The 25,573-nt window shown below is 38.8% G+C and overlaps 1 protein-coding gene across 2 annotated transcripts in view; it reads right to left on the reverse strand.

The window, feature by feature from the left end:
• ADGRA1 (adhesion G protein-coupled receptor A1) overlaps window positions 1-25,573 on the reverse strand; it is a 324,929-nt gene that overhangs the window by 169,978 nt on the left and 129,378 nt on the right. For both annotated transcript variants that reach the window (XM_032232081.1, XM_032232080.1), the window contains exons 7-8: window positions 24,154-24,367; window positions 3,455-3,619 (exon numbers count right to left, since the gene is read on the reverse strand). In XM_032232081.1, coding sequence (XP_032087972.1) covers window positions 3,455-3,619; window positions 24,154-24,367 — 379 coding nt within the window. The remainder of the gene's footprint in view (window positions 1-3,454; window positions 3,620-24,153; window positions 24,368-25,573) is intronic.

Here is a 25,573-nt window from a genome sequence, read left to right on the forward strand (position 1 = left end):
CCATTTTTCACACTTAGCGACCATTTTCACACTTAGCGACCGTTGCAGCATCCTCATGGTCACGTGATCAAAATTTTGATGTTTGGCAACAGTTACAATTTATATTTGTCAATTGTAGTTATGTCGAAATAAAAAAAAAATATTACAATACTATTTTTGCGTTGTATGAAAATTTTTGTTGCTCCGTATAAAATTTTTAATCAAGCCCCCCCCCCCCCCCCCCGGTCAAAGGTGTCCCTCTTTACCAATCTGAAAATCTGGTCACCTTACTTCAGGAACAACGTTACTTTTAGTAGCAAGAAGCTTTACTGCTTTCATATCTGCTAGTAAGTATCCCAGTATGATTTATTTTAAAAAGAAAATCACCCAGAAGAATGTAGGGAAGGGATCAGCAAGTTGTGGCCCTCCCAGATTTTTATGGGCCTTGCCCGAAGTTTATTTTATTATTTTATTTATTAAATTTGATGGCACGTATCTCATCTCTGGATGAATCTGGGAGGCCTGCAACGTTAAAAGCTATAAAACCATGACACATAAATCTTTCTACAAATAATAAAATAGCATTGCAATCAGAGAAAAGATTAAAGCTACGATTAAAGGTTAGGGAGGGTGTGAGATGTGCAGGGGGTAGGTGGGAATCTCCTCTTAATCCATCAAACGCCTCCAGAATGAAGCTCCTGAGTTGGGGCCCAAAGCCAACCAGTCTTCGGGCTGTTATGGAAGGCCAGAAGGGTGGGAGCAAATCTCACTCAGGGAGGGTAAGATGTTCCAAAGGGCAAGAGCCATGGAAGAAAAGGCTCTTCTCCTGGATCCCAACAGCCAGAATTCTTCAGCCGAGGGGTTTAAGGGGGCTCAAAGCATGTTTCTGCTGCCGACACATGGATAGTATACAACAGTGATGGCAAACGTTTTTTTGCTTGGCTGCCAAAAGGGCGCACACACCATAGCATGTGTGTTTGTGCATGCACACACCCACGATGCAATGCATGCACTCACAACACACACACACACGCTCCTCTCTGCACATGCATCACTGAAACCTCTGGACTTCCAGTAGGCCCGTTGGGCCCTTTTCGCCATCCACAGGCTCCGGAGACTTTCCTGAAGCCTGGGAAAGGCGAACCGCACACACAGCGCTGGAGCTGACACAGGGCAACACCTCACGTGCCCTCCGATATGGCTCCATGTGCCACCTGTTGCACGCGTGCCATAGGTTCGTCATCACGGGCATAGAGGTAGTCCTTGACTCACAACCTCAATTGAGTCCAAAATTTCCATTGCTAAGCGACACATTTGTTAAGCGAATTTTGCCCCACTTTACGACCTTCTTTGTCATAGTTGTTAAGTGAATCACTGCAGCTCTCAAGTTAGTAACATGGTTGTTAAGTGAATCTGGTTTCCCCGTTGACTTTGCTTGTCAGAAGGTTGCAGAAGCTGATCACATGACCCCAGGGCACTGCAATTGTCATAAATATCAATTAGTTGCCAAGCATCTGAATTTTGATCCGGCGGTCATGGGGATTCAGCAATGGTCATTAGTGTGAAAAATGGTCATGCCACTTTTTCAGTGCCATTGTAACTTTGAACGATCATTAAATGAACTATTGTAAGTTGAATTATATATCTGCACAACTTAAGACGTTCTAGGGCTTAACAGTCTTTTCAAATATCATCATGTAATATTAGAACATCTGATGCCAAAAAATAGAAATAAATTTTAAATGGAAAACTCATGAAGCTGTCAAGTCGCATTAAATGTTTGCAATCACACTCTCCATGTCATATAAGTATATTAAAGTACTGTCCTTAAATATCACAAAATCATGCAACCTAAAGAATATCTAACAAGGAATCAGTAATTTTTGCAAATTTAATTTTGGGATTGTAGGCCTATTTTGGAGACTATTGTGGGCAAGATGATTTTTGAGGGGTATTCAGAATTTAAGAGAGAGCGTATTCAGCAAACGGAGAAACAAAAGCTTTTAGTTTTGATTCCAGGCAACATTCCTTTCTCTCTAGTCTCTTCTCTTTTTTAATTGTTATCAGTCAAAATGAAGCAATTCCCAACTCCCTGAGTGTATAACCACTATTCAGGAATTTTAAAATGAGTTTTTTTTCCTCTACTAGGAAAGCAACATTTTCGGCTTTTAATAAAGTTGATTTTGCTCTATCTATATATATTCTGGAGCATTTGGCTCCCTCCTCCACTTCTAAGAATATTCCCTGGGCTTCTCCCCAAACTAGAAATTTTCATTGGCCATCTCTGATGATGTCCATGTTGTTTGCCAGTAGGCTTCCAACTCTGTTTGTGAAATATCCTTCTTCCATCTCTAAGCCTATTAGTGATGCTGTATAAGCTTTATATGTCTAATATTGGTATCAGCAGCTATTAAATTTGATAAGTGGATATTCCAAAATCTCTGCTTCATGAAGCTCAAAATTGTGTTCCATGTATATCTCAATAGCTCTTAAAACTGGCCTGGCTTCAAAAAAAAAAAAAACGAATTCAAGCCCACTCAAAGTCTTGATTATAATTGATGGGTTTAAAATACAGCAAAGCACTATAAATTATGTCATATTGTGTTTTTTCCAGATTCATAAGTGATTATCTACATGGTTGTGAAGCTGTTATTTAAAATACTCAAACCAACATTTCTTGCATACAACTAATCCTTTCAGTTGAGGAAAGTTGTGTGATTTATGTGCTTCATATTTTTTGTGGGGGGAAACTGTACATATTAGCCAACCAAATCTGTTCCTGAAGCAGGTAAGAATATACTGTAACCTTCTTGAAATAGTTCTGAAACAAAACTGAAGGCATGCGTCTAATAAAGTGTGTCTAAAAATAAAGGCAGATGTTGACAGATTCACGATAATGTTATTTTGGGAGAAATATTTTCTTTACCGAGGGACAAAGAATATAGGGTAAAAAGGTATCTTGAAGTCTCCTTCAGAATTCACAGTGGTTTCATGCTTAATTTGTATAGAAAAAACGCTTACTAACTAGTCCTTTTGTCTTTTGGAATAATATATCAGCTGGACTGATACTGCAATGAGCCACAGTTGATTTCACTTTTAAATAAACTGCAGTTGAATAACTCACAATAAGCCATGGTTTGAAAAGTCCCAAACTGGGTTTACACAGATTAAACTAGCAACTAACCAACCAACCAGTTTATTTTGATGTGCAGTTGAAGAGAAACTATTATTTTTTTTTGTTTGCTCCACTATATCCCTGCTATTCGTAACTTTAAATAAAGCTTCCAAAACTAATACAAGCTAAGAAACCAATGTGGCATCATCTGATTTTATTTTACTAGATATTAATCCCAGGGCTCAACCCCGAAGAACTTTCTGTTCAGGAAAAGCAACCTGTAGAGTTTCCATAAGAAAAAAGAAAGAAAAATATCGTAATCTGATGACTGAAACAATTTTTAAAAAAGAAAAATCTTACCTGAAATCTCCCTTATTGTTAATTACTCTCTCAGCAGGACAATAAGGTGCGGCTGTTTCTAGTACAACGATTTCCACCTGCTTAGAAATGCTTCCGTAGGAATTGCTAATCAAGCACTCCCACATTCCAGTTGCATCAATATCAATACTGGATAAGATAAGCTCCCTGCAAAGAAATAACATGTTTTTTTTCTCTTAAACTCACATAATGAAAAGTTGTATACAGATTCATTTGCAATGTCTCCTAGACAGCCATATGCTTGATATTGGGTAATAGTGTCATTACATCAAGGCTACGTATGAATAACTCTATCACTGTCCTGAAAACTTCAGGCATACAGATAACAAACGACAGTATACTTATTTTCCCCCGTATTCCTCCTGAAGTCCAGTAAATTCAACATCCAAAGTAGATATATTGTGAAACCTGCCACCTCTTACAATTAAACAAACTGGGACCATTCTTATAAAAAAAGTAGGTGTTCAAATGATCACAATTCTCAAACTAAGGTATCAAGTTCAAAATATATCTGCAATTTTTTTCCGTTTAATTCTCATTGAAGTCCATGAGTTTCAATCAACTTTGCCCATTCTTTTGTAATATAATCTAAGTAACTAACATTATATCTAAAAATCTGCTAACCAGAGTGGATTTGACAGAAGTAGGTTTATAAAAACCTTAATCAGTGATCTTCATTTCTATCGGACTACAGTAATACACAAAAATAATCCATACAGTTTAACAAAAATTAGTGCTTTCGGGATATACAATGAAAGTTTACTTAAAAGCCTTCTAGACATTTTACTTTTAAAAAAATATTTAACTTATGCACCAATCACTATCCAGCTACTCTTGGTAGTAGTGTCCCCAATCTACGCTTACTTTATAGGTCATTCTATGAAAATAAAACATTTCTTTCTTTGGGATCTTGTTGTCATTTCTCTTGAGACTCCATCTCCAAAGATGCAAAATCCATTCAACTTTGAAATGAGAACTCAGTATCCACTCCCAGCATGTTATCCCTAACATGATTCTTAACTCTGGACTGAGATTCATAATTATGAAAAGTTTCCTCTCCCAGCCCATCTCCCAAATCTGTCCCAACATTTCCCCCACTAACACTGAAGAAATAGACATGGTTCTTTTAAGAATCAGCGTCAACATTCACAAGGAGAAGGACTCCTAGGGCAGCTTCAGCGGGCTCTCTGTAGACAATACTACTATGAGAAAAAGGATGTACAGGCAGTCCTTCATTTACAACAGTTCGTTTAATGCAGTGTTTCTCAACCTTGGCAACTTGAAGATGTCCGGACTTCAACTTCCAGAATTCCCCAGCCAGCGAATGCTGGCTGGGGAATTCTGGGAGTTGAAGTCCGGACATCTTCAAGTTGCCAAGGTTGAGAAACACTGGTTTAGTGACTGTCCAAAATTACAACAGCACTGAAAAAAGTGACATATGACAGTTTTTCACACTTAAGACCGTTGCAGCATTCTCATGGTCACATGATCAAAATTCAGGTACTTGGGAACTGACTCACACTTATGAACATTGCAGTGTTCCGGGGTCATGTGATAAGCAAAGTCAATGGGAAAACCAGATTCACTTAACAACCGTGTTACTAATTTAACAACTGCAGTGATTCACTTAATAACCGGGGGGGAGGAGAAAGGTCTTAAAATGGAGCAAAACTCATTTAATAAATGTCTCACTTAGAACAAAAATATCGGGCTCACTTGTGGTCCTAAGTCAAGGACTGCCTGTATTACAGTTAAGCTTTGTTCTGAGCTATCCAAGGTCCTGAAAGTTCCTTGCTTATTGAAAATCAATATTTTGCAGGATAATGCATTACAACTTATGAGTATCTGTGTGATAAGTACATATCCTCCGGTCATTTTGCATGAGAATCCAAACTAAAATAATGCAAATATTTTACTAACATGAAGGTTAAAAAACCAAACATCTTATTTTATGCCACATTTTCTTTTAGATCAAATAATGTCTCTGTGAACCAGTGCCTATTATTTTGGATTCTTAGAACAAATCTCCTAGGAATTTGTGATAAAATATTCTTTGGTTAAAACGACTCTGGTAGGTACATAGTATCTTTATGAGCATTCAATGATATTTTTCGTTGTGACTTTAAATAAAGCGTAAATTTTATTCTTTTTTGGTTCCAGCCATGATCTTATAAGGATGAAAAATCCCAAGTGCAGTTTTTGTGATTTCATTTTGACCTCTTCTTTCTTCTGAGTAATACGCTAAGAATATTTAATCCTTACAGTCTCTAGAGCTCAACTTACTGGCTAAACACAGCACAGCTACTTTTTGTAAGAAGCTGTAGGTCTGTAGGAGATTCAAGGCTGAACTCGGTGGAACCCCACACAATGCCTCATTCCAGTTTGATGAATAACCATCGATGAGTACTTGAGTTTTGCGTCAGCTATGTTAATGTTCATGCTAGCCAGATAATCAGCATAACACGGGACATTTTATCAAACATTTTGCTAAAATAAAAATATATCCAGTCTACAGCACGCCCATAATTGGCAAAAGATATTACCAGTCCAAAAATGAGCTAAAGTAGCTGGGAAAAAAGATTTTTGACAAATCCATTATGACTTCAAGTAATTATCACATACTTCATCCTTACAAATTAATCTCTTTGTGGCCTTCTGTAGAATTTTCCCAGCAATCACAGATTGTTTGGTTGTAATTCCCTGAACTATTCTCTTCCCCTTTTTGAAAATAGATACTATATCGAGCCGAGGTGGCACAGTGGTTAAATGCAGAACTACAGGCCACCTCAGCTGACTGTTATCTGCAGTTCGGCAGTTCTAATCTCACCGGCTCAAGGTTGACTCAGCCTTCCATCCTTCCGAGGTGGGTGAAATGAGGACCCGGATTGTTGTTGGGGGCGATATGCTGACTCTGTAAACCGCTTAGAGAGGGCTGAAAGCCCTATGAAGCGCTATATAAGTCTAACTGCTATCAGATACTATATAAAGGAGCTGAGGTGGCGCAGTGGTTAGGGTGCAGTACTGCAGGCCACTTCAGCTGACTGTTATCTGCAGTTCGGCGGTTCTAATCTCACCGGCTCAGGGTTGACTCAGCCTTCCATCCTTCCGAGGTGATTTGATTTGATTACATTTATATGCCGCCCTTTTCCCTAAGGGGACTCAGGGCGGCTCAGGTGGGTGAAATGAGGACCCAGACTGTGGGGGCAGTATATAAGTCTAACTGCTATTGCTAACTGCTATATATGTCCTCCTCTAATTGTCTGATGCTTCATTCAAATCTCCAAGATTAGTCAGGTACAATGGGTAAACAGTCAGTCAATCCATCATCATCATCTTCTTCATTGTTGTATTGGTATTGTTATCTACTCTGGGATAGAGCTCATCTGGCCCTGTAAACGTAAAGTTAGTTAAAATAAACAGGTTTTCCTGGCTGACCAATGAACTGATTTGTATCTTGGTTTATTCTAAAATGGAAGGTAAGGGTAAAATGATCCACGGCTATGAATGCTATCATTTGTGGAGAAGGACAAAGGATATAGAACAGAATATTCTTTATTGGCCAAGTCTGATTGGACACACAATGAATTTATGAGGTATGAAATAGGAGGACACATATTTTATTGGAAAAAAAAGGTACCGGTAAATAACTAAGTTACTTAATATATTATTACTTAGTAGATTATATTGCTTAGGGATTTTTTTCTCTTTTCTTTGTACATGTTCCTTTCTGATTCAAATAATGAAAGCTGCTGTGCTAATAGCAGGTGTAGATATAAGGTTTGCTTGTTCTGTCTGTTTGTTTGTATAAACTCTAGACTCCATCCCTGCCCTTCTCTTCACGGTTGACCTGGTAAAACATGGAAGCTCTTCTTCTACAAGACTTGAGTCAAGGCTGTTCTGCCTTTTCTATCACCATGTTGTCATCTTTATATCAGTATATCAGCAGTTGTTTTGTTTACTTATTTATGCATTTTGTTCAGATAGCTGTCCGCTTGACAGGTGAGTCGGGGCTTTTGTAGACAATTTAAAGGAACAAAAACTAAAATATAATAGGAGACACTTCACCGGAGGCCCGGTGGTAGATTCAGAGTGGATTTACAAAGCCTCCTGACCTCAGGAGAACCTGGGGGACAGCCAGATCTTTAGAGCTTTTCAGAAAGCAAGCAAGATCAAGTCATTTGGATTGGGAGGGTGGGGGGTAAATGTTATTCCATGGTGACAACAACACAAAAGGCACAAGGGAGGATCCTTTCTGTGCCGCTTCCTGCATAGCAATGATTCAAGACTGCTATTTCTCTTGATGTCTCCTTCCTGTAACTCAGTGCCAGATTCTCCCATAAGGGGGCACATTGCTAAGAAAAGGCCCCTCCCTCGGGGCTTATCAAGGCCTCAGTAATGCACAGTGGGCCACCTTTTTCATCCATGGTAAGAACCTATTGCAAGCTAACCTGGCTGTCAGCTTCTGTTTTGCTGCTTGCTTTTCGGCTGCCATTGAAACGGGGAGGGAGGGCCTGGTATTTGGGTGAGGGAAATAATCTGTGCAGGAGAACTGTTAATTGGGGGTCGTTCTCACCATTCGTTTGCGCATGCGGAAGGAGGGGAGTTTCCCGCCGAGGCCAACTGTCCGGCATTCCAACCTGATGAGGATTTTTGAAGATGTCTCCCACCTGACAGTTGGGTGATATATGATTGGACTATGGACCGGGGTACCAAGGGGAAGGGGATGAATCATATAGCAATAGCAATAGCAGTAGACTTATATACCGCTTCATAGGGCTTTCAGCCCTCTCTAAGCGGTTTACAGAGAGTCAGCATATTGCCCCCCACAATCCGGGTCCTCATTTCACCCACCTCGGAAGGATGGAAGGCTGAGTCAACCCTGAGCCGGTGAGATTTGAACCGCTGAACTGCTGATCTAGCAGTAGCCTGCAGTGCTGCATTTAACCACTGCGCCACCTTGGCTCTTCCATGTATTGATATCTATTGCTTTCGTGCTCTTTTGCTCAGATCCAGCTTTGCTTTGCTTCTCATCGTTTATAATCAGTAAAAGTACACTTAATTCTGAAACATGGAGTTGAGTGGTTTCTTTCTTGGTTATTAAGTGAAGGAGCCATGACACTGGCACTAATCAGCAGCAGCCTAAAGCCAGGGCCACCGATAATCTTAGACATTGTAACTGAGCCCAGAAGCTGGAAGATGTCCGTTCCCTGCATCAAACCAACTTGTCAAGAGCCTGTAATCTCTCCCTGACCAGCTAGCTTGTCAGAATCTTTTATCCGGGGGTTCCCCACCTTTTCTATACCCCACACCACTAGAATGCTTATGACATATTCTTGCACCCTTTTAAAAAATAATCATATGCATATACATGTACAGTATAATTTTGAAACTTCTAAACTCAAGTTTTTGCACCCCCTGGAATATTGATTTGCACCCCCCTGGTTGGGACCCCCTGCTTTATCCACATCTCTTTCTGAAATCAGTGGTAATCGGATCATGCCAGTTTTTCATCACCGCACGTATCACAATATACACCCTGATTTTTCGGGGCATTCATACAGACCTCTCTACACCAATTATGGTCTTGGGTGATCTAAGGAGAAGACCATTGCCACCATACTCCCACAGCAAGGGAATAAGCCTCAGTTGCCCCCCAGTCTGGAAAGAACTTCCACTACAATTTTCCTAAACCAGAGATCAAAAGTTCTAGTCTTCTCAGTCCTCCTCTGGTGCTGCTGACAGACACAATGGAAAAGGCCCCACCAGCCATTGGAACAGACAACCCATCCATCACTTTCTTGCAATCCCAGGGAAATCCCATGTGGTAGATTAAGATGGCCACTGCTTATGGATTCCATAGAAACTGCAGGACTTGGGCTAACCCAAGCCGAGGTGGCGCAGTGGTTAGGGTGCAGTACTGCAGGCCACTTCAGCTGACTGCTATCTGCAGTTCAGCGGTTCTAATCTCACCGGCTCAAGGTTGACTCAGCCTTCCATCCTTCCGAGGTGGGTAAAATGAGGACCCGGATTGTTGTTGGGGGCAATATGCTGACTCTGTAAACCGCTTAGAGAGGGCTGAAAGCCCTATGAAGCGGTATATAAGTCTAACTGCTATTGCTATTGCTAACCTTCAACTCAGCTGCCAGTCTGACCCTGTTCCTGTGGCTTCTGTTTCCTAGTACCTTCCTCCCCCTTAGCAATGGAGCATCTGAGGCCAGTGATGGCTCACTGCCATTACCCTCACTCAGCAGTCAATAGCAGATGCCTTTTCCACAACTGAACAAGCTCTCGGTGCCACCAGCCAGCAGCTTAGGGCCCAGCAGCTGATTGGCAGCATCTCCAGGCAAACACACATCACTGCTCATTGCTGTCGCTGCAGATGCACAGCTGATCTCCAGGCCCAGATCGGTTTCTGACATCTTCTCTGGTTCTTGGATTGCTTTCATCGGCTGCATCACTGAGTTGGGTTCCCACAGAGCCACCCATTCACCAACTGCAGAGACTCCCTCACTCCCAGAATTTTAAATAATTGTTTACAGATCCAGGGGCAGTAAAAGGCCCTGTGCTCTTCTCAACAGCCATGATGATCTTACCCACAGATTATTTTTCCATCTGCGTCCTTTTCATTAATCTTATTAAATGTCTTTACTGAGTAAAAATACTTCTGAAGAAGGAAAAGACAAGTTAAGTAAATAAGAAATAAAAGAGAAAGGAACCAGAACAAAAAACTTCTTTGCAGCAGTTATAAATAAATTGACACATTATCCCCTCTGTATATTTTCTCAATTTCTGATTTTTGCTAATACCTTTTGTGCACTATAATTCATACCGGCTTTTTCCACGGTTTTCCATTCCTTTTGGAATTATTTGCAATTGTGCTTGAGTTTTCTTCCTAGATTTTCAATGTTCATTGTGATAAAGTAGGTGTTCTTTGCAATATCATATATCCCTATGTGGATTACTAGAAAATGATATTTGTTAAGGGACTTTGTAAGTTTTGGAAATTCTCTTGTATATTTTTGAGCTAATGACAGCCTGCCATTTCACAAGCAAATAAATTCCCTTAGCATCTGTTTCAGTTCCTAATAGCTGAACAATGGGGCTTTTTCAGGACCCAGGCACCGTATATGTTCTCTGCCTCCTTGCTGTAAATGGCCTTGTTTCTCTTTCACAATCTTCCCTTTTTGTTCTCCTGAAGTACAGAGTACGAAAGAAAGTAGATTCGACCTTAGAAAATGGGAAGAGTACGAAAACTATTAAGAGTAGAGAAAAGACAACTCACTCCTGAGAAAGTAGAATACTTGAGAAATAAATTCAGAGCAGTACCATCTGATAGGATTCTATTATTTTACCCTATAAGAAGAAACGGCGGTCTTGAAAACCCTGCTCCTTCTGTATCTCAATCTTGCCTTCTTCAAAAGGCTGACAGAGAGTCTGCTGTTTTGTTAATGACTTCCTCTGTTATCTCCAGTTTTGGGATCCAACTGTCCATCTTTAAGAAGTAGGATTTAAAGGATGGATGGATGGATGGATGGATGGATGGATGGATGGATGGATGGATGGATGGATAGCAATAGCAATAGCAGTTAGACTTATATACTGCTTCATAGGGCTTTCAGCCCTCTCTAAGCGGTTTACAGAGCCAGCATATTGCCCCCACAGTCTGGGTCCTCATTTCACCCACCTTGGAAGGATGGAAGGCTGAGTCAACCTTTGAGCCGGTGAGATTTGAACCGCCGAACTGCAGGTAACAGTCAGCTGAAGTGGCCTGCAGTGCTGCACCATAACCACTGCGCCACCTTGGATGGATGGATGGATGGATGGATGGATGGATGGATGGATGGATAGATAGATAGATAGATGATAGATAGATAGATAGATAGACAGATAGATAGCAATAGCAATAGCAGTTAGACTTATATACCGCTTCATAGGGCTTTCAGCCCTCTCTAAGCGGTTTACAGAGTCAGCATATCGCCCCCAACAATCTGGGTCTTCATTTCACCCACCTCGGAAGGATGGAAGGCTGAGTCAACCTTGAGCCGGTGAGATTAGAACCGCTGAACTGCAGCTAACAGTCAGCTGTGGTGGCCTTCAGTACTGCACCCTAACCACTGTGCCACCTTGGATGGATGGATGGATGGATGGATGGATGGATGGATGGATGGATGGATGGATAGATAGATAGATAGATAGATAGATAGATAGATAGATAGATAGATAGATAGATAGATAGATAGATAGATATAGAGATATCAACTTGAGAAAAAGCTGTGCAGGGCCAAACCTGAACATCAAAAGATGCTCCAGCACTTCTCTGTTCAAAGGTTTCATCACTATCCTGAGCAGTTACAGTAAGACTAAATCTGTCTTTTAACATTTGTAGTTGTAAGAGGCGATGCTTCCTTTTTCATGTGCTAATAAAAATCCCTGCATAATTGTGGTCTTGGTTAAACTCAGTATCTGGCATGACAGAAATTGTTCAATAACGTACAGTGGAAATTAATTCAGGAAAACCATTATGATGTTGAAGAGTAGCCTACAGCTTTGCCCATTGCCAAATGCAGGCATTCAATTCAATCTCTTTTAAATCACTAATCTGGGGTAAAGTATTTTCCTTTAGAATAATACATTTTAATCAGTGCAACTATATATAACTAATTAAGCAGACTATTTCAGCCTTGCTCTGCAAAGCTGTTTCTTTTTTTGTTCTGCAATAAGATACTTGCAGTGATTATTTGCATTCTGATGGTCATTTAAATATCACTAATAAAGGAAAGCAATATAATAGAAGAATAGTACAAAAGCTACTTGAAACTCACGGAGTTCACTGACTTTTTCATTCCCCAAGGAAAAAAATTGACATAACTACCTGTTGCAAAACCAGAGGATTCTCGCAGAAGAGGAAAATAAATTACATTATCTCCCGCCACCACTCCCTCAACTTACAATTGTTCATTTAATGACCATTCAAAAGTGGAAAAAAGTGACCTATGGCCGTTTTTCTCACTTACGACCTTTGTAGCATCCCCAGGATCATGTGATCAAAATTCAGTTGCTTGGCAACAGGTTCATATTTATGACCGTTACTCTGTCCCAAGATGATGTGATCACCTTTTGTGACCTTCTTACAAGCAAAATCAGTGGGGAAGCTAGATTCACTTGAAAACTAACTAATCAACTGTGGCGATTCACTTAACAACTGAGCAAGAAAGCTCGTTAAATGGGGCAAAACTCACTTAACAAATATCTCACTAAACAATAGAAATGTTGAGGTCAGTTGTGGTCGGGGACTACCTGTAATACATTATTCAAAAGCAAACTCATGCAACAATGAGTTATTACAATTAAACTGACTGGATATTGGTGCAATCCTATGCACGAGCCACATCAACTCAAGAATGCTTACTTTTGTGTATGTGTAGATTTAAATTGTCATATGTGCTGAGCTTCAACGTAAAGCCTTTGGTCAGCTAAAATCCAGCTTTTAATTAGAAATGTAATCTTCTGAGTTAAGTGCTACCCATCATTATCAAAGGGAAGGCAGAATGCAGCCTTCACTTGATTGTCTTAATTTTCAGACAATCACTATTTCAGTCAGCCAGAAACACAGCATGGCCTGAAAGATACGCTGTTATCACTTGGCAGAGAAATCCTCAATTAGCTGTTACCCCAAAAATATCCTACAGCTGCATTCTACTCCATCTCTGCTCCGTTCTCTACTATTTCTACGGAAGCAAAAATCACACAAACTCTTGGGTGAGTCTGCTGAATCATCTCAGATGCAATACCTTGGAGCAAAAATTAAGAATCTCCCAGATGGGTGAAGCAGAATATTTAAATTATCTATCTATCTATCTATCTATCTATCTATCTATCTATCAATCAATCATCTATCTATCTATCTATCTATCTATCTATCTATCTATCTATCTATCATCATCATCTATCTATCTATCTATCATCTATCTATCCATCCATCCATCCATCCATCCACCCATCTATCTATCATCTATCTATCTATCTATCTATCTATCATCTATCTATCTATCTATCATTTATCTATCTATCTATCCATCCATCCATCCATCCATCATCTATCTATCTATCTATCTATCTATCTATCTATCTATCTATCTATCTATCCATCCATCCATCCATCCATCCATCCATCCATCTAACTATCTATCTATCATCTATCTAACTATCTATCTATCTATCTATCTACCTACCTACCTACCTACCTACCTACCTACCCGGCACAGTGGTTAGAATACAGTATTGCAGGCTACGTCTACTGACTGCCGGCTGCCTGCAATTTGACAGTTCAAAGCTCATCAGGCTCAAGGTTGAGTCATCCTTCCATCCTTCCGAAGTTGGTAAAATGACGACTCAGATTGTCGGGGGCAAGATGCTGACTCTGTAAACTGCTTAGAGAGGGCTGTAAAAGCACTGTAAAGCATTATGTAAGTGCTATTGCTATCTATCTACTGTATCCATCCATCCAACCATCCATCCATCCATCCATCCATCCATGACATGATTTTCTTCAAACGCCAAATGGGAAGACGATCATATACTTACTTTACAACAGAATGAAGGAAATAGGCAGCTTATATTTTTGAATACTCATACATGTTATCAGAAATGCAGATTTAATTCATGATTTTCTTTCATTAGATGGCAAATCAAAACATTCTTATCCAGTCCAACATATGATTAATAATTCAGTTATGTTACTGACATTGTTGATCTCATCTTATTGGATCAGGTCTTATCGCATGCATTTTCTAAAAATGCTTACCTACGTCAGATATTACCTAAAATGTGTTTCAGATAAATCCATTGAGGCAAAACGTTGGAATTCAGATTTCCTAAAAGTGCCCTAATTGATTCATAAGTATCAAATCAAGTTTTCAATCCAAAACTAGTCATCTATTAGGAGCACCGTTAGGCAAGGTCTGTTCGCAGTCAAGTCTATGTTTGGTTTGATTTATTGCTAACCTTTGACCCCTGTCCCCCCCTCCCCTCAGTCTGTGTCATAGATCACATTCTCCTATAAGATCCACCCCTCCCAAGCCAGCTGCAGTAATCTGAGATCTGACTCCAGCCGACCACGTGTGTGTGGAATGCACTCAACCCTCGTCTCCCATGACAATGCTGGGAGTTGACGTTGTGATTCTTTCTTCCCTTATCTGCTTTCCCAAACTTTACTGTCCATGCCCAGGATTCCAAACTGGGGGACACTGATCATCATTGACCTTTGCATATATAAGCACTTACCAACTATTTGTGTTTAGATCAAATATTATTAGATATAAGGGCTGTGAAGTCAAGACTTCTTCAAGTCAAGATCAACTCATGTTGATGTCGTAGATACATCCATGTACTTTTTTCGGCAAAAATATGGATGTCTTTCTGAAGGGTCCTCGCTGCTCTTTCAGCTTGATTGTTTTCTTGCAGATGTTTCATTGCCCAAACTAGGTATACTGACTACTACTGATGACGTTACACAGTTTGAGCAATGAAACATCTGCAAGAAATAACCAGCCCAGAGAGGGCCAAGGACCTTTCATTGAACCCCGAGCAGCAAATACTCTCTTTGATTAGGAATTCTTTTTGCTTTGCCTTCTCCTATAATGCATTTTTGGCTTCTCACTCTTGATGAAAGCTCTCGGATTTTACACAGTTCTCCCACCCAAGGACTCACTGGGTTCAACTGTCCCTATTCTGGATAGATGCTGCCACCTAGCTGAGCTTAAATAATTGAATCTTGGCTTTGTGTGATTATCGCACATCTTAGCTAGTTTCGTCTGAGGAAGTACGGCCCTGGTATTTGAAAAATGTTGTATTATTTACACAGGCAATCTCCATGTCTTTAGCAAGTTTTAGCATTTTGCTACACGACTACTCTTAGCTGATCACTTACCCCAGGCACACTGGCAGCTTATTGGATTGCAATAATAATATTTATAACAAATAATACTTATTTTTGTTGCTGGTTTTGCCACAAATTTTCAACACGGAATAGAGATAATAATAAAATAGTGTGTAGGATTTACACATTTTCTAAAGCTGCTTTAGAAGTTCAATATTTAAAGTTATTTTGGCTTCAAAGTCTTAAAAATTTCTCTCTTAATGAGTTTTGTTAACAGTATGCCGCTATTGAAGACATTAACTTCTCCACCAAACTAGCTTGCCTGTGCTGTTATATACTATATTTTTTAAATCAGAAAATCTTCACATATGTTGCAGAATATAAGGCATATATGGTTAGCAAAACAGTCTTAGCCAGTGAGTGACTGAAAGTAATTTTAGTTTTCTTAGGTAATGGATAAAATGCACCTGAGAATTCTAACCATATGTCAGCACAGAACAATAATCCGGCCATGCAGAGCAACATGATTTTGGCAAGATTTTGTTATCTTTGACGAAGAGGCTCGGACTACAATTATCATTACAGCTTCATATCAGTTGAAAGACTACATGATTAGGCTTGAAGTCAATCTTAAGAGTATCCAGTTATGAACATAAGCTGACATATTTTAAAAATAATGGGTTTTATCTGCTATCATCCCAACCTTATAGCTGATGTGCGCTTTAAAAAGATGTAAGGTAATTTTTACATTGAAATTTAACTTTTGCAATTTATTTTTGAAAGATAGATCGTAACATAGAACAAATCCAAATTATTTTAGTGAAATTATTGAAATCTCAATCCGTCACAACCTCCACAGGATTGTGACTTTGGGGCATACTGTGAATTTAGCCCTGAAAGAAATGAATATGTTGAGAAAAATAAGAATGCAATAAAGAAATGTATTCTTTATTGTACATAATATAAAAATATTGCAGTTGGATGTTTCCCATCATTCACATTTTTCATCAACACAGGGAATAATCTAGTAAACACGAGAATATTTACATATTTCGAACTGTACTGATTGCAACTCTATTTAAATATTGCCTAACTACTACTTTTGAAAAAAATACTTAAAGAAAATAAACAAACAAATCTATCATGCTTACCTTTATATCTGTTTGCCTTTCTCAAAAATCTGCTTCAAGCAATTTGAAACAGATTTATATTTCCATCAAGGGCCAACTACATACTTTTTATAAGCAATAATGTATTTTGAAATGATATAGTAAACAAGTATACATGGTCTTTGGCTAATTGCAACATGTTTACCATACATATCAAATATAAGTTATTTTCAAATGCTTTAAAAATATGTGGATATCTCATAATGGAAACACATATTTTCAATACCAGTATTATGTAACTGCTAAACAACTCTGGCATTTCAACACAATGAAAACAATATTCTGTGCCAAAATTTAAAAATGTGAACTATGCAGAAATCGAAAGCTCCTTCTTGAATCAATAATTAGATAAAGATGCATAACCAAATAAAAATATTGCGGGGTGGAACATGAGTTTATAAATCTGTTTCATTATTACAATAAAACTGAGTTTTGTCTGTGAGTTTCGCTTAAATATTTACGTTTATCAAATAAATATAATAAATTTGAAGCATTTGTCAAGTATAATTGGGCTGAGTTGGAAATGCATCTGTAAAACCATTTGAATGGATGGCAGTGTGCGTTTGTGTATGCGCAGTACAGAGAGCAAAATTATAATCATTCTCTTTAACTGATAGATCTGGAAAAAGTATTGTACATCTGCTCCAAAGCTGGTTTAAACAAGCTTCGGGAATTCTTTTTTAACCTTTTTATCTTCAGTGTCCAGAGGACATTTCTCCAGTTTCATCTGTATCACAAATGTTTCTTTTCTGCGGGGAGTAATTATGTTGTGCTATAGATGTTGCTGTTGTTATTGCTGTTGCTATTGTATTTATATCCATCCTTTATTTTGCACAACTCAAAATGACACACAGGTTCCCCACAACAACCATTCCTGCCCCAAAGTCACCTTTCCCCAAGGGAAGAACTAAAACCCTTACAGGTGGTCCTCGTCTTACAATAATCCATTTAGCGACCGTTCAAAGTTACAACGGCACTGAAAAAAAGTGACTTTGGACCATTTTTCACACTTACGACCATTGCAGCATTTTGGGATCAAAATCAGGTTGTTTGGCAACTGGTTCACATTTATGACAGTTCCAGTGTCCAGGGGTTATGGAATACGCTTTTGTGACCTTCTGACAAGCAAAGTCAAGTGGGGAAGCCAGATTCACGTAACAACCGTATTAGTAACTTAACAACTGCAATGATTCACTTAACAACGGTATCAAGAAATGTCATAAAATGGGGTAAATTCACAACAAATGTTTTGCTTAGCAACATAAATGTTGGACTCTAACCCAAGGACTTCCTGTACTTTTCTGGTTTCTAATCCAGCAGCTTAACCACAAACCGGCTCTGTGTTGGCTCTATTTTTGGGGCTGTGAAGATCAAAGGATCTAATCTATTTTTTTCCCCATCTCCAAAAAAGGGGGAAAAAACAGATCCAGGAAACTACAGACCTATCACCCCGAACTCAATACCAGGAAAGATTCTGGAAAAGATAATCAAGCAACGAATTAGCGAACACCTAGAAGTAAACGAAGTAATAGCCAAAAGCCAACATGGGTTTGTCAAAAACAGATCCTGCCAGACTAATCTTATTGCATTCTTTGACAAAGTGACCAAATTAGTGGACCAGAGGAATGCCGTCGATATAGTTTACTTGGACTTCAGTAAGGCATTTGATAAGGTAGACCATATCTTACTACTAGATAAAGTAGAAGAATGTGGGTTAGACAGAATCACCACCAGGTGGATTCATAACTGGCTGACCAACCACACTCAACGTGTCGTCCTCAATGGAACTGCATCTACATGGAGGGAAGCATGCAATGGAGTACCCCAAGGCTCTGTTTTAGGCCCAGTACTCTTCAACATTTTCATCAATGATTTGGATGAGGGAATAAATGGGGAACTTATCAAATTTGCAGATGACACTAAGCTGGCAGGAATAGCCAACACTCCAGAAGACTTAAGGCTTAAGATACAGAAGGATCTTGACAAACTTGAACATTGGGCACTATCTAATAAAATGAAATTCAATGGTGAAAAAGAGTAAGCTTCTACATTTAGGCAAGAAAAATGAAATGCACAGGTACAGTATAGGTGGTACCTTGCTCAACAGTAGTAACTGTGAGAGGGATCTTGAAGTCCTAGTGGACAAGCATTTAAATAGGAGCCAGCCGTGGGCAGCAGCTACCAAAAAAGCCAACACAGTTCTAGGCTGCATCAACAGAGGGATAGAATCAAGATCACGTGAAGGGTGAATACCACTTTATAAGGCCTTGGAAAGGCCACACTTGGAATACCGCATTCAGTTTTGGTTGCCACGATGTAGAAAATACATGGAGACTCTAGAAAGAGTGTAAAAAAGAGCAACAAAGATGATTAGGGGACTGGAGGCTAAAACATATGAAGAACGGTTGCAGGAACTGGGGATGTCTAGTTTAATGAAAAGAAGGACTAGGGGAGACAGGATAGCAGTCTTCCAATATCTCAGGGGTCGCCCCAAAGAAGAGGGAGTCAAGCTATTCTCCAAGGCACCTGAGGGCAGAACAAGAAGGAATGGGTGGAAACTAATCAAGGAGAGAAGCAACTTAGAATTGAGGAGAAATTTCCGGACAGTCAGAACAATTAATCAGTGGAACAGAAGTTGCCTCCAGAAGTTGTGAATGCCCCAACACTGGAAGTCTTTAAGAAGATGTTGGATAGCCCTTTGTCTGAAATGGTATAGGGTTTTCTGCCTAGGCAGGGGGCTGGACCAGAAGACCTCCAAGGTCCCTTCCAACTCTGCTATTGTATTGTATTGTACTTTATTGTATTGTATTGTATTGTATTGTATTGTATTAATCTAGGGAGGTATATGTGTGTTGCCTTTCTATTTGTGCGTGTGAGTGTAACAGCCTGCTTCCATTTCCTCAAGATATGTCCTCACAATGTCACTAATATACCCTAACAACTTGCTGCTAAGGCAGACCAAAGACGGGTTTGGGTATAGAAGAAATGGTTTGAATATTATTATCACAAGTCATTTCATGTGGCCATCCTAGCGTGCCTAGAAGAGGTTACTTGTGTCAATGATTTGCTCTGCCAATTGGTTGGTCTATCAGATCTCTTCTGAAGCACCATTTTCTATCCAGTTTCTAGCCCAGGAGCCTTTTCTGCAGTTCTGTTTTGACTGTGATGGGCATCAGAACTTTAGCCTTCACAGACACTTTCTTCCTCTTAACCCTAACCTTAACTGGTATACAGTGCAACCCAAAGCATCTGATAAACGTTCAGCACACACCTACCATTCCTAACCTTGGAGACCAGTTCCATATGGGCTAAGCTACAGGGTGGGTATGGGGCTTCCTCCACATGTTGAAGGGGGATTTCTTCTGCATTCAGCATCCTCTGGTTACAAAAGAGGCTAGAATCCCAGTTTATGCAGATTCACTTACCTTCCCTAGTGGTTTGCAAATGTGATCACAGGTGCCGTGTCTGCCCATGCGCACCGCCTTCTGCGCATGCGCAGTGTTCACGCATTCCACCGGGGCGGGGGTGGGCGGAGCCTCCCGCAGCCGCCGCTACTTGTTCACCCAATCCAGACAGGACCGGCTGAATCCCACCTCTGCAGCTACTTCATTCAAAGTATTTTGAAGGGTAGAACCGTCTTTGCAATAAAATATTTTCTTAAACTCAAATCTCTTCAATAACTTTATCCAGGGGTCACATTTTGAATGCATAACAAGAAGTTCTAGTGAGAGTCAGGTGGGTGCATTGGTGAAGACTCCAGGCTTAGAAGCCAAGAAACCTGGCTTTCGAGTTGTGAGCCGCCCTGAGTCCCCTTCGGGGGAAAAGGGCGGCATATAAATTTAATAAATTGAATTGAATTGAATTGAAACCTGACTAGAGTCCCACTTTAGGCATGAAAAACCAGCTGGGTGACTTTGGATCGATTACCCTCTCTCAGCCCAATTCACCTCCTAGGATTGTTGTAGTATGGAAAATAAGAGGAGAAAGGAATATTTTTGTAGGGAAAAAAGAGCGTCTTAAAAATCTGAAGGAAATTAAAGAAAGCAACCGAACCTACCTACTCTTTGCTGCCCTCTAGTGGCCAATTGATTAATTTTTTTTTTTTAAAAAATATCTCACAACTTAATATGTTCCTCACAAACTTCAGAACCCCGAGAACATTTCTCTTCATTGACTCTATCTTAAGGTGATTGGGAAATATATAAAAAAAAAGTGCCTATACGTATTAAACAATCAAGCCTACAGTAAATACTTCCCCAGTTTCTATGACAACACTAAAAGAAAAACTTAAATTATATTATATATGGAGCTATAATTAACCTGAAAATACCTCCCTAATTGGAAGTTTACAGAGTTAAATTGGTTTTTTTTTTCAGATATCAAAAGCACTATAATAATGTATCAGTTTGAACTATGAATTATAACCCATTGCTTTAAAAATAATCAGCAGAATTCTGAAGTGTAATGTTGGTTATCACCCCAAAATGCCTGCATGTATATAGTACAAATAAGGGTAACCAGCTACAGGAATACCAAGAGAGGAGTAAACTGGTTCTCCTACATGTTCCCAAGTCATTGTAATTTAAGCACATTTATTTATGTAATCACCATAATAAAGACGCCAACAATTGCTTATTACAGCCATAAAGCCAAATGCAATACAACATCCAATCACAGAACACTTCTCGCTCCCCCCCCTGCTCTCTCTCTCACACACACACACACACATGCACATGCACATGTATGTATCATTGTAGCCACTGTCTATCCCCTGCGGGATGAAAGTCTCTTCCACATGCCATTCGAAGTTACAACGGCACTGAAAAAAAGGGGCATTTTTCGCACTTACGGCCATTGCAGTATCCCCCCATGGTCGTGCGATAATTGGATGCTTGACAACTGACTCACACTTTATGAAGGCTGCAAGGTCTCGGGGGTCACGTGATCCTCTTTTCCGACCTTCTCACAAGCAAAGTCAATGGGGAAACTGGACTCGCTTAACGACGATGTTACTAATTTAACAATGGCAGTGAATCACTTAACAAATGTGGCAAGAAAAATCGTAAAAACTAACTTTACAAATTTCTCACTTAGCAACATTATGCTGGGCTCAATTTTGAATGGACGTTGAGGACTACCTGTATATACACACACACACACCACACACAAACACACTGGAGCAGTATAATAGGGTCTAAAGAGTAATAAGAATATGTACAATAAAATATACAAATGTACAATAAAATATAAAAATATAAAATATATTTATATTTATAAATAATATTACAGTATAGTAGATATTTACAAATATAAAATATAATTATATGATGTCATATTATATTGTAATAATTATAGTATACTATAAAACATCATATTATTGATTGAGTAATAAATACATATCTAAATGTAGTCAGTATTGTGGAATATTGGAGAGAGCACAAAATGAGCAGCCTGGGAAGATACATTTGAATTGCTGTACTTTATGCTTCTGATGACAACTGATGAGGTTCAGCTGATAAAACTTGTGCCACTGAATAAAAATTGTTAGTCACAAAAGGCTCCCTCCTACATTGTTCCTGATCTGCACAGGAACCCAGCAGTTCAGTAGTTTAGGCTTACGTTACAAATAAAATGTGCAGCTCCAAAAATGGAATTAAGGTCAGTGTAACAATCCTGTAATTTAAGGACTGGTTGATGACAGAACCCATTAAATTATCAGCATTAACTGAATCTCGATCTGATCTTAGCAGTAGATCTTGGAATAGATCCACCGACCTCTCAGAAGGCTTAACTTAGTCAAGCCTAAAAGAACTGGTTTCAATTAGACTACTGTAAATGTGATTAGGCTGGAATGGAGCATATCTTTTTACACAAATTGATTTCTCTTGTTAACATCCTGCAATATTAAGCATGTTCCATGTTTGACATTCTTAAACGTGCATCAAATCAATTCTGCAGAGTACAAAACATAATTACCATATAATAAAGAATAAGGAATATAATTCAGCATCTCCATTTCATTACTATAGTGTCCTACAGTTGGAAAATGTTCCGAACATAATAGTCGCCCTTCGATATGAAGAAAATACACACAAATGAAAACAACTTGGCAGCTCCTCATAGCTCCGAGATCATATTGTTCAACATAAACTTTATAAACCATGATAATTCAGGACCCTCACATATTTATGTTATCTGCTGCCAATGCTCATGGCTTTGAGAATTATTAACAGGGATTGCTGCTGAACTTAGATATCTCCCAAATATCTCATCCAGAAAGCAAATGCTAAAAGGCAGTTACAAAAGTTGTAAGTAATGTGGAGATGAATTTATTTGTGAAGAACAAAATAACTGATTTATTTTATCCACTAATATTCCAGGCAAAATACCATTACCGGAGAAATGGTGCAGTGGTATAAATAAACAAACAATAAGGAAAAATAAGTACATTTTAGGTTACCTTTTTATTTTCATCTATTTTTTTTAGTTAATTTATTTTCATTTTTTATCTAGCCACCATTACTGCATCTATGGAGATTCTGTCTTCATGTAGTATTCTAATACCAGGGCTAATTTTAACAAGATAATCTGAGTCATAATCGCTGCTTTAGAAACCAGATTAATATAGATTAATCTGTAATCTAAATCTTTAGATTAATATAAACCAAAACCAACATCATAACTGACATAAGATAATTCAGTGAGAAAAAATTCTGCCTTTCCCCTACAGTTATTCATGCAAAATTATTGCACAGCCTGCCCAAAATTGGATTATAGAATTACTCTATAATAGAACTGAACTATTCCATTACTTATTTATAAAGTCTGACAGTGGGGTATTTTAATATTCAGTTTACAAAACCTTGGACATATTTTGTTGACCCCTTAATTAAACGCACTGCTCTACATACAGAAAGCATAGAGACTGAGATCAGTATTTTCCCTTTTAAACTGGATTTGGAGAGATCTGAGTCAATCTGAGGATGAGCAAGAAATACAGAGTGCAGCTTTTTCCATCTTCCATATTTCCGATTTTGCTTGAAGACAGCAAAGAACATTCATTTCAATAGATGCTCCAAGTGGGATTACGCATCACTGTTTTTATTTGATATTATTGACATTAATACTGTAACAAATTTCAATAATTAAACAAAGTTTTTGCCTGTATGGAATGCATTGGGTCCGTTAGAAACTGACTTCTTCATATTTTCAAGGTTCAAGGTTCAAGGTTCATTTTATTTATATGCCGCCCTATTCCCGGCGGGACTCAGGGCGGCGCACAAACCCAAGGGAGGGGAAGGGAAACACAAAGAACTACAACAAAAAAGTACAAGGGAATTTAAAACAACCAACAGCCACACGATTCGAGAGGGGAAGGGAACTCATCGACCCCAGGCCTGCCGACACAGCCAGGTTTTAACGGCTTTCCGGAAGGCCTGGAGAGAGGTGAGGGTCCGAATCTCTGCGGGGAGTTCATTTTGTGTGAATATGAAAAGAAGTAAGTAAATGAGAATGTTTTTCTATCAACATACTGATAGGGAACTTACCTGTCAAGTTCCAATATTCACAGTGTTAAAACCATATCATAAACTCAAATAACACACAGATATAAATACATAAATAAAAATACATACCGGGTAACTAAACAGCAGTCATGTATTATGGCCTCCTCCACAAACATGCCTCTTTCCTCATCAGTTTCAACCAAGCGACCGTCATGATACCAATGCACTTGTGTCGTAATGTCGAGGTAGGTTGCTGTACACTGAAATGGCAAGCGATCACCATGAAAAACCACCTGTTTCTGTGACGGTATCAATTCAAAAAGAGGCAACTCCAATGGACCAGCTATAGATGGGAGTATAAAGAAAATTATTTTTTATTCCATTATTAAGAATATTGTCCTCTTTTTTAAAAAAAAATATAAACACTAGATTCAATAAGTACAATATGAACAAGATTATTATTTACAAGGTACTTCTAAATGTGTCTGTACAGAAATAACACCCACTAGTTTTAGTGGGAACATAGGATAATGTACTTAATTTATTTGGATACGCATTTTTTAAATACACAATGCACCAACTTTTCAATTTCCTCAAAATGAATTCTGCACAAGGGTAAGAAATTACAGCGTCTACTGGTGATAATTGTTTCCATCTGATGACCATATATTCTTGGCTGCATGATTCAGAAGAAAAAGACCTCTCTCATTGCCACTTACAATTAAGTGCAGAAGATAAGAGACACTAAAATCATTAGGACTGAAAAGCAAGCGTGGGTGAACGTAGGCACTGCAACATGATCCATTGAAATCAAGAAAGTTTTCCATTCCATAAAAGAAATGGAACATTAAAATGTTTGTTCATAAGCTGCACATGGACACTTATTCATGTCATCAATCTGCTATTTACTTTTCATTTATTATATCATAATAGGTGAAGATATGCTAAGAATTGTCACAAAGGAAGAAAGTATCTGGTGGTGGGATATGAACATACAGGTAGCCCTCAACCCATGACCATCATTGAGGCCAGAAATATGGTAAGTTGAGGAATCACATGACACAATTTTTAAACGTCTTTTTCTGGTAGTCTTTAAGTGAATGCCATGGTCATTAAGCAAATCAATTTTTCTCAATAGGTGTTTTTCTTTTTTGCCAGAAATCGGTAAAAAAAAAGCCATTGCAAATTGCAATACTGTGACTGGGGGATATTGCAGATGGCAGGAAAGGTGAGTCGGTTGCCAAGGACCCAAAATGTGATGATGTGACTGTAGGGTGTGTGAGTGCAGCTGCGATAACTTTGGAAACTTTGTAAATAGTTTTTGGGGGAGTCTATCATAACTTTGTACAGTCACTAAGCACCCAGTTGTAAGTAGAGCATTACCCATACTCTACAACCTCATCATCACTTCTGGGATTAACATATGTTTCATTTCAAGGTCGTTGTTAGCTATTTTTTTTCATCTCTTTATATCTATGTATGTATGTATGTATGTATGTACACACACATACACACACACACACACAGTATATGCATTCATTTAATCTTT

This window comes from Thamnophis elegans, chromosome 15 (genome assembly GCF_009769535.1).
Source record: "Thamnophis elegans isolate rThaEle1 chromosome 15, rThaEle1.pri, whole genome shotgun sequence".
NCBI classification, from domain to species: domain Eukaryota; kingdom Metazoa; phylum Chordata; class Lepidosauria; order Squamata; family Colubridae; genus Thamnophis; species Thamnophis elegans.